This window comes from Cryptotermes secundus, unplaced genomic scaffold (assembly GCF_002891405.2).
Source record: "Cryptotermes secundus unplaced genomic scaffold, Csec_1.0 scaffold110, whole genome shotgun sequence".
NCBI classification, from domain to species: Eukaryota; Metazoa; Arthropoda; class Insecta; order Blattodea; family Kalotermitidae; genus Cryptotermes; species Cryptotermes secundus.
This window is the reverse complement of record NW_019742550.1, coordinates 214,075-224,915: the sequence shown is the minus strand read 5'-3', so window position 1 is coordinate 224,915 and position 10,841 is coordinate 214,075. Positions and strand designations below refer to the sequence as shown.

Below are 10,841 nucleotides of genomic sequence, written 5' to 3'. Positions count from 1 at the left end.
CAGAAATTATGAACAGGAAGATAATTGAAATGAATTATCTAACAAGCCCATCTCATGGAGACGCTAAAATATAACATTAACAATAGTTCCATTTACTAGTAGTTCCGGGATCAAAATTGATATAACACATAAAATGCAACCCTTTTCATGGATTATAATTTTTCTGGATGACTTAGTAAATCACATCACAACTGAAACCAATTGCTATGCTCAACAGCACTTCAACACACACGAGTTAGCTCCTCACTCTAGAGAACACAATTACAAATATGTCACCCCAGACAAAATGTGGACATACTTAGGAATTGTGTTCATGACAGGAATCGACAAACACCCTGAAATTGAAGAATATTGGTCCACTAGGCCCCTATTTCACACTCCATGGTATGGACAAAAGATGTCTTTGCGGCAGTTCCAACAGATCTCAAAATTTCATTTTGCAGACAACGATGCACGACTAGCTGATTCTGAAAATCGCCTGTATAAAGTTAGGCCAATTATAGATTCATTAGTGGGGAAATTTAGAAACACATATATCCCTGAAAAGGAAATTGCAGTAGATGAAGGAATGATCGCTTGGAAAGGACGTCTTATCTTCAGAGTATATATGCCTGATAAACCTGATAAGTATGGTATAAAGACTTATCTTGTTTGTGAATCAACAAGTGGATATATTTGGAATTTTGAAATTTATTGTGGAAAATCAAGACCTATAAAGGAATTAGTTGTCGATCTGTTGGGGCCACAGCTTCTAGATAAAGGGTATCATCTCTACCAGGATAACTATTACAGTAGTGTAGAATTGTGTGAGATGTTATTACAGAGAAATACCTGTGTGTGTGGTACCTTCAGAATGGACAGAGGAGCTCCTAAAGAACTAAAAGATGATGTAAAAAAAATTGAAAAAAGGGAAATCTGTGTTTTCTACAAAGGGGCAGGTTCTCATACAGGTGTGGAGAGATAAAAGAGACGTCAAGCTTATCTCCACTCTTCACACAGCAAAAATCGTGGAATCTGCAAAAACGAATCGCAAAGGAGAAAGAATATGCAGACCTGAGGTAACTGGGGACTACAATAAACATATGAGAGGGGTTGACAGGGCCGATCAAATGCTGCATTATTATCCTTGTTCCCGCAAAACTGTAAAGTGGACAAAGAAACTGGTGTTTTTCTTGTTGCAAATGGTAGCGTTGAATAGTTTCATTCTATTAAAAAAGAACACAACAGACGAAAAATACAAGAAGAGAAAATACAAATTCAAAGATTTTATATTGGACTGTGTAGAAAAAATGACAGAACCAAACAAACAGTGTGGAGAGGGAGAAGAGTCAAGAAATAAAGTGGATGACGAATCTGTTGCTTCAGACTTGAGTGCAGTCACGCCTCCGCCCGCGACCTTGAAAAGACCACCAGTGTAGGACCCAGCAAATTGTCTAGAGGGTGGCCTGAAAATACACAAAATGGTCCATGTTCCTCCTAGTAAGAAGAAGAAGAAGAATGGTGCCATGAGAAAGTGTCGCGTGTGTGCTAAGCACAAGATTAGAAAAGAAACAAGTGTCATGTGTGCGAGCTGTGGTATGGCTCTATGCAAACTTTCATGTTTCAGTGTTCATCACACGAAGAAAAATTACAAAAAAGGAATGAAAAGACATTTTTTGCATAAAATATTCTTTTTATTAGTTCCTGAAAATTTCGTTTTTAAAAACCAATTTTTGTTGAAGTTATTTTAAAAAAAGTAAATGCATGCATTTTAGCGACTTCAAGCTTAAAGGGTCTGCCAGGACAGGGGTGGCATTTAAATACCCTTCGCACCAGTCAAAGAGTTAAGATTAACTCTGCCTGACAGATCCAACTGAGTAGTATCCTTCCCCCTCTTGTACATACGGTGACGGAAGCAAATCCAGCTTCTTTAAATCATATAATTTTAAATACAACAAAATGATTTTATAATTAATAACAGGTCACTGTCATAAATCTTTAAAGGATTGTATTTTTCTTGTTACTGCATTTCCTTCATTGCTGACCACACTGTCTCAATGCTAGATTCATACTTCTCTTTCAGCCTTCTAGTTCCATAATAAAAATGTTTTGATACTTGTTACTTGCAAACAGATCATTCATTTCTTTTTAACTGTTTAGCCTATAATGATCACATCATCCCGATATACCAGGCAGGCTTCATAATTAAGGCCCAGCATGACAAAATCTTTCAGCCATTTGAATATTAGAAAATAATTATGCTAGTGGACATTTTCTTATGAATGTTATAATTTTTATAGTTTTTATGAGTGTTGTGTATATGTATTGTCAGAACGATGTTCTCAGTTGCATGCATTTTGCCTCCTAGGTCATACATTATCTGGAAACAGTACCAGAGAGTTCTGACTTAATTTCTGTTGATATGAATGAGTTGGTTAGATTCATAATGATCATCTCCAGCATGTAGTGGTCTCTTGTAAACTGTAGCCTGTAGTCTACCAACAGTTCTGTTTGACTGGTATGCCAGAAAAGGAAGTGTGTTGTTACATTCAGTTACCCTTGTGAATTATATGGCTGGTTGAAGGCTGTGATGGAACTCATATAAGGAGTCTCATCTATGTGACCATATCACGAAAGTGTTGTCAGCATATTTATATTACAGCAAAGGATCTATTCTTGTCAACATTAATACTGATGTTCAAAGTGTATCATGTAACTGTCACTAAAAGTTATGAAGACTGGGTGGCCTATAGCCATTCTCTCCTTTTGTTGATAAAACTTTCCTGTTTTGAAATATATGTTATCCTTAGACATCCATCCAAGAAGCCCATTATTGGATCGCATTGAGATCAGCTGAATAGAGGTAAAGGTGAAATTATTCCTGGACTTAATTTATCATCCTACCACGAAGATGTATAGAGGAGCAGAGGTATGGCTCCACCATTCTTGAACTTGACACTAGATGGAGAGGAGTAATCAGTTTCACATCCCAGCCACTTCACTCCCAGAGAAACAGTGCCTGGTATCTATTGTTAAGGAGGTTGTGTAGATCCCAGAGCCACTCTGAATGTTATGGAGAAGAGAATTATCTCTTGCTCCTGCTGGGAATTGAACTCTTGACTCTGAAGCCTGGATGGCTTCAGAGTCATGGCCTAGTTCCTATTCTGACTTAGCTATTTCTGCCTTCATAATCAAGAGAGCTGTGTGAGTTGGAAGGTTCATGAATAAACTGATTAGGATACACTGCCATAGGTATCAGTACAATTCATGGGCTGGATGAAATGTTGTAATTGTTGACCTGTTGGCAGAAGCAGAAATACCTCTGTGAAGCACAGAAGGGTGAAGTAATGGACCTTATCGTCGACCACAGTCTTAGTCTTGTCACACCACTGCAACATACAGAAGCCCCCAACGTATGCAGTTGTTTTGCTTGGAAGGTCGTGTGTAACCCAGATTTTGTGTAAATCATAAATACATTGTGTATGCATGTGTTTGCTTGTAGAGAAAAAATTAAAGCATAGGTAAAATCCATTGTAATCATAGGAAATCAACATTTAGAAAACAAAATTTCATTTACATTTTGTACCTTTATCCTAATGGTGTTCTGGCTCACTGAAGGAGACATTTTGGTGGTATTCATTTGTGCACCAACATACTTTGTGTTTCTGCACACAGTGCAAAATTGTCTGCGTCTTGAAAGTTTTATTTTATTCGTTATGCAACATTTTGCATAACCCAGGCAATATCCATTGTTGCTGGCTGGAAACTATCTTGCACCTGACCCTTGGCTCCAAATTAAGAGTCAGAATCAAGGTTACTTTACGACTGGTGGTTTACCTGCAATAAGTTCATCTTGTTGTCAGGCCCCTTGAGACTCATGACCAGAGATGTTTTTTTTTTCCTTTAAATTGAACCCTTGTGTTCATAGTCCTTATGTAACATCCTCTATGACAAGATGGATTTGTATATTATTAATATGGTTGGCCTTTCATCAAGTGTACATATCACCCATGTAGCATGTTTTTTAAGATCCTTCCTTTTGCACTATATACTATACAAGTCCTCTTGACAGAGCAGATCATGCCTGTCTTGCGTATCTTATGCTACAACGGCAGCTTAGTCACTTGAATGGTTATAAGCTTGACCACCACCAAGTTTAAGCCTACAACTGGCTGGATGCACTAGCTATATAGCCTTGGGCAGACCCAATAGAAAACACCATTTCCAGCAGTTCCTATATTGTGGCATCAAATGTTTGTTGCTGCAGAAACATGTTTATGGGTCACTCCCTAGCAACGGCCATTCATTCTGGCTCCATTTTTCTGATCCTTAAGCTGCTGTGTCACAATAAGTACAGTATATTTCTTCAGTCTCTTACAATTAATAATTAGAACCATAGAATTTAAATCCAGCTGCCAGCATTCTGGATTTAAATTCCCTATGACCATATGATAAAGTGTAATAAAAACTGTGCAGTGATTATATAATTATTATTTGCAGAAAACGAGCATACTTCGTTGACCTGTTTGTCCGTGTTTCTAACCAAGTCGCAATCAACATGTACAAGCGTCTTGGTTACATAGTATACAGAACAGTACTAGAATATTATTCTGGTGACACAGATGAAGATGCTTTTGGTAAGTACGTGGTACGTTCCGTATATAATGCCTCCTATTTTTTTGTGTTAATATGTAACATCTGAGCTGGATGTTGGTGGTGTTGTAGTAAAGGTTGAACCTTCCCGCCAATGTACTGTTAATTTGGTTGTCGTACGACAGATAGCGGCAGCAGAGCAGTCTACCAAAATGGCATCTGACATAGAAGTGCGTATGAAAGAGAAATGTGTTATTGAATTTCTCACTGCCGAACAAATTGTACCCATTGACATCCATCGACACTTGCTAAAGGTGTACGGAGACAATACAGTGGATGTCAGCACAGTGATTTGGTGGGTAGTGCGTTTCAACAGTGGCGAAAATGGAGTGCACGACAAGCCACGCCATGGGCATCCCTGCTCAGCTGCCACTCCTCACAATGAACAGCGCCTCATCCGAACAGATCAACAGATAATGACCAGGGAATGTCAATTCTGAACACTACAAGACGACGCTGACTAAGCTGAAAGCCCATATTTCCCGAGTCCGGCCAGAGAAGCAGATAACCTTTCGCTTGCAACACAATAACGCTAGACCCCATACCAGTTTGGCTGGACTGTTCTACCATATCCACCTTATAGCCCAGATTTAGCACCTTCAGACTTCCATCTCTTTGGGCCTATGAAAGACGGACTACGTGGGCAACATTTTCCAGACAACGATGCTGTCATTGCAGCTGTAAGAAAGTGGCTAGCCTCTGCTGGTGCAGACTTTTACGGGCGCGGCATACAGGCTCTTATTCGTCGCTGGCAAAAGTGCATAACGGATGGTGGTGATTATGTGGAAAAATAGCTGTAAGTAGCTGAACTCTTGCTCTATTTAACTGCGCTATTATGATTTATGTATCTGTTGTAGCTTTCTTTAAAAAAAATAGGAGGCATTATATACGGAACGCCCTTAGTATTTTGACACAGCATACCAGAAGTAGAATGTTAGCTATACTGGACAAACATCTCCATTATCCATGAAACATGTTACCCTCATTATTGTCCTCATTGCTGTCACCTTTAATAGGAAAATTCCCCTGCAAGAATGGCATAAGGTGTACTTGTGGCACTGTACTACATAGTACATTTTGAATATGAAGCTGTGGAACAAAAGTTGCACCTAATCTAAATATTTATGTATGCGTAAAATGTTAAGTCATACAGACAACACCAAAAATTATCAGAGATAAGTGTCGAAGTACCGTATTGCTGCGATATGATTTATATTATTGTGGTACATGTTCTTATAATAATGAGATTAGTTATCTCTTGCAATAAAGTATATGCACTCGCCATGCTTTCTGCATACTTTTAGTATGGTGTTAGCAGAAATTCTCAGCTGTAATGTCCTGGTATTTCAGTTGTGTTTCTGCTTTCAGATATGAGAAAAGCTTTATCAAGAGATGTGAAGAAGAAATCAGTAATTCCACTCATGCATCCTGTGAGGCCTGAAGAAGTTGACTAAGATGTGATTTCTGTGTGGAACATTGTATCATTTCACATGCTCATTAAAAGTTATCCATTTAAACAAAACTTGTGTTGTGCCAAAAGTGTCATCCACTGTGGGAACCCCCAAAATCCTTATTCTGTCCCACCTAATTGCCACCAGTTAAACATCTATGGATGTGAAAACAACAACAAATATAATGAAATCAACAAATACATACATACATACAACCCTTTTAACATATACAATCTGCCAATACACACTCTACCTTAAGTTCTTAAAATTGACCACCCATAATCTACTAAACCTAACACAATCCAAATTTTATATCCTACAATTGGTAAACCCAAGTTATTACATAACGACAGCAAACCAAATTCATACTCTAACCATCACTCGCTAACCAGAATTTATATCTTAACAATAACCCAAAGTTTGTATACTAACCATCAATTAGTGACACACATTTCATCTCTTAACACCAGTAAACCATATTTTCTATCATAACACTTAATGAGTCTAAGTTGGTATTTTCAACAAGCAACTAGTGAATCAAAGGTTACGTCCTAACAGTCAATCAATGGCTCAAGTTCATACAGTACAAACAATAAACCAAATTTTGTATCCCAACAGTGAATCATTTAACCAACCTTCAAATGTAAACCAACAATTAACAAAGCAAATGTTACATCCTAAACTTAATTACTACTAAACCAGATTCTTGTATCTTAACCATCACTCAATAAATCAAAATTTATACATTCTCATATCACTCAATAAATAAAAAATTACTGTTTAACAATCCGTGAACCAAAGTTTATATGCTAAGATCATTTAACCAATTTTATCCCAACAATCCATTAACAAACCAAAATTCATATACTAATCACTGAACCAGAAATTACAAATTAACAATCATCAGTGATCCGACCACACATGGCCAGATGAGTCGCAGAATAAAGATGGTCAGGATGCCATCTCGAAACTCCTTCGCACTGGCTCTACCACATGACTGCTCTGAGTGACTCCTAAAGTCAGAGTGCTCATGGCTACTCCCATCCAAGCCCCATTAATACATTATTGATAATTCATTTACAGAAATCAATTCAATTTTCTTGGAAGGAAATTCACCTCTCTTTATAGCTAGCTACAACTCAAGTAGTTTGCAGTGGGTCAGAACAGAACAGTCAACCATGAAAGAAATGTATCCTTGCGCATTAATCATATACTTATATGTACAACAAGGCATTGTGGCAATTTATATTACAATCAAATAAAGTTATAAAATGTGTATATTGTTCCTTAACCAAAGAAGGAAGCTCATCACTGCTGGACTCTGAGGAGGCAGAACAGTGTTACTGCAATCTGGGTGCTTGCTTATATTTTATTTGGTTCAAATTAAACTCACATTTTCAGACGTGTGCTTCACCTTGAATGTAGTATTGAGGGAACCTCAAAAGGAGTTCACAAATCAGTGGCAGGGACCCATAACATTGATCTTTACTCACACATTAATGCCCCTATAGAAAGACATATATGCAATAAAAGATTTAGTTTTGTATTGTCTGACAGCAAACACTGTGAATTAGATGTAGCTACCTGCTGAGTACTTGGGTGAGTGAAAGGGATGTGGTGCACATATAGTTCAAAACCACAGATAATCCAGGATATTTAATTTTGTATTCTTACATGTCTCATCACCGATTAACTACTTTTTAGATTCTGCATCCATAAAAGTAACTTTTATTTGAACAAACAGTCCATAATATTGTGAATTTTTTGACTTCTCAGAATTTTCTTGTAGCTGTAATGTCAATATATTCAAACCTTAACTGACATATATATACTGTAATTTCAGTGATTAGTGAATAATTAATTGGATTGGCTGTGTAAATAAGCAGCTGAGGCCTATCTTGACATATCCTAGCATTTTTCTGGAGAGACCAGGAAAATCACAGGAACATAAGGCAGTGGAGGAAGTGTTTGGGTTGATATTTGAGCTTGAGACCCGAATATTAAACAGAAGTTTGAAGCACTCCACCATGATATCCCATCAATTAGTGTCCAACTAATGAGACGCAATGTACCCCCTTCTACTCAGAAGGCATGAAACATGACTGATTTCTGCATATATTCAGATTTTTTCATTTAAAAAATAATGGAAATCCATTTGTCCACCCCCTCATCTGAGGATGGACAGTAAAAAAAAAAACTTAATACCAAAATGAGATCTTGATAATTTTGATGTTATATATATATATATGAAATGGAATGAAATAGCAATAGCTTTACTTTTAACCTTTAACGGCCGAATGACTCGTATACATGTCGCATGGAGGGACCCCTCTTGGCCGAATGACACATATACATGTCGCAGGACAGGCGCACTCTTTAGGAGTGCTGACAGTTTGACCTTGGGTTTGAAACCAAAAGAAACCTACGTGTTGTCATGTCAGTGGTTCATTCCTTAGCTCTGAACAAACAAATCGTTTATCTTGGTCCTGATTTCGAAACTATTTATGTTTATATATGACTGTTTATGACCCGTTGAGCCAAATGTAGCCCAGCTTTGTTCTGAGAACTAAAGAGGAAATATTCGTCGGTGCTTACAGATCAGTGCTTCCACAGCTTTAAGGAAGTGTGACGTATCCAACGATTGGTTTTCAGTGGCGAATTATCAGTTAGGAAGTCAGTGTCATACTGTGTTATATTTCTTTTTCACTTAAAAAGTTAGTGTCAGACTCTCATATATTTCTGTTTATATTATTTTGTGTCTCGGAAGAGGTATAAACCCACTGAGTCAGTATTTGTTTGTGAGTAGAAGGCATCTTCGTCACTGTGACTTTCTGTATCAGTGTCGGACTGGCACCTTTTCGACTACTATTACAATTATTATTTTTATTGCTAGTGGGGTGGGACTAAGTCTCTTGTACTGTGGCCACTTCTGGCCTATTGTAGCATACTATTACAGTTACTTTGCATCACTATTTTGCGAGTCTTTGTGAATCATCATAATTTAATCGATTTTGCTGGAAACCCCCCTCCCCCAAGATGGAACCTCAAAAACGTGCCCAATATTCCAAAATTCTTGATGCAGAAGAGCTGGAGGAAATATTGATGGAAGAGGAATCTGATGAAGAGCTAGAAGATATCAGTGAGTTCTTTGAACCTCGAGCAGATACGTTGTCGTCATCATCATCATCATCGTCAGACGAGGCAGAGGAAACGGAAATTAGGTTTCGTGATAGAAGACCTGGGATTCGCCAAAGGTAATAGACTTCACTGGTCCTCCGAGTGGAATCAACAAATGACACACAAAAAGTTCCATGAAATATTGGTGCGGGATTTGATTCTTCAGTCGCATGAGGCGAATATCAGTCAGTGGCGTTTCTCGGGGGAGGCCAAGTTCATCTGGGGCCCAACTGAGTCGACTGGAGGTGAAACATTCACAACACTGGCCAGCCAAAGGAAAACAAAGACGTCATATTTGTTCTCAGAATAAGAAGCGCAGAACCACAGCCTACTGCTGTAAAAAGTGTAATGTTGCGCTCTGTGTGGAGGACTGCTTCGAGAGATGGCACATGCGCGTCAGAGTGTGAGATAGCCTAAACTGTGAAGTGACGCAGTTCAAACTCGCGTACAGTCTGAACAAAATATTACTGTATTAGTGTGATCATATCTACAATATCATCATGATTCAAGATTGAAGAAAAAACAATGGGTAAGTCCTTTGGTACTTCATAACATATATAATAAAGAGTATGTTTTGCATTTCATGACAAAATATTCACAGTTAATTTTCATTTGTAAAACTTGTTCTTTTACATATATGTAGAAAATTTTATTGTCTTTCAGGTTCTTTTTAGTTCATATTTCTATGTTGTATATAACGGAAAATATGCATTTTTTTTGCGGTGATAATTAAGTAGGGTTATTTAAATTCCGGCCATACAGGGCTCCTGGCAATTTAAAAGTCCATACGTTAAAGGTTAAGAATAACAGATATTATTCAGTCCATTCTCACAAACAGACAAAATGCACAATTAATTAAAGCCATAAGAAGTAGAAAACTTCTCTTCAGGTGGCCGACATCATTATAGTGCAAGTGAAATATGTTAATATATGCAAGCTTCTCAAAAATGCAACCCATTTTGGTCCATCGCTTATGGTTTAAGAGTTATGGCCATCTGTTTGTAACAAATACAGCTAATTCAATTCCACTGTTTAGTGGATGCTGCAATAAAAACTTATGTGCTGAATTGTAACACACTATAGATTACTATGCCTGTCACAGTAGCCAAGCGGTCTAAGGCATGCACTGTCTTCGCTCACTCAGAAGCCGGGATCATGGGTTTGAATTCCACTCAGGGCATGGATGTTTGTGTGCGTTTTTCTGTGTTTGTCTACAGGTAGAGGCCTTGCGACGAGCTGATCACTCACCCAAGGAGTCCTACCGTATGTGTAAGATCTAGAAAAACCGAAGTGAACGGAGAAGTTCATGGAGGTAGGCCTAGGCCCACTGGGGCTGTAGTGCCAACAAGGAAAAAAAAATAGATTACTATAACTATAGCACACAAAATAATGTCTTCAATGTCTGCTTGCTAGTCATTGCTCAGTAATGAATCTTACCTGGTTAACACTTCACAGCTGCATATTCAACTATTGAACTGCCTTCTTAATTCTATTACAAATGAATGAACTGAATTTGTGAATGAACTCTCTTTTATAAGTTCAGAAAGACTGAATAGAAGCTACTTGTCCCCTGTATGCATT

The 10,841-nt window shown here is 37.9% G+C and overlaps 1 protein-coding gene across 4 annotated transcripts in view; it reads left to right on the top strand.

The window, feature by feature from the left end:
* The window catches only part of LOC111873258 (N-alpha-acetyltransferase 20), an 11,415-nt gene extending 5,261 nt beyond the window's left edge, over window positions 1–6,154 (top strand). For all 4 annotated transcript variants that reach the window (XM_023867818.2, XM_023867816.2, XM_023867817.2 and 1 more), the window contains 2 exons: window positions 4,480–4,616; window positions 6,001–6,154. In XM_023867818.2, the coding sequence (XP_023723586.1) occupies window positions 4,480–4,616; window positions 6,001–6,086 (223 nt within the window). In that variant the 3' untranslated portion in view covers window positions 6,087–6,154. The remainder of the gene's footprint in view (window positions 1–4,479; window positions 4,617–6,000) is intronic.
* The last annotated feature ends 4,687 nt before the right edge of the window (window positions 6,155–10,841 follow it).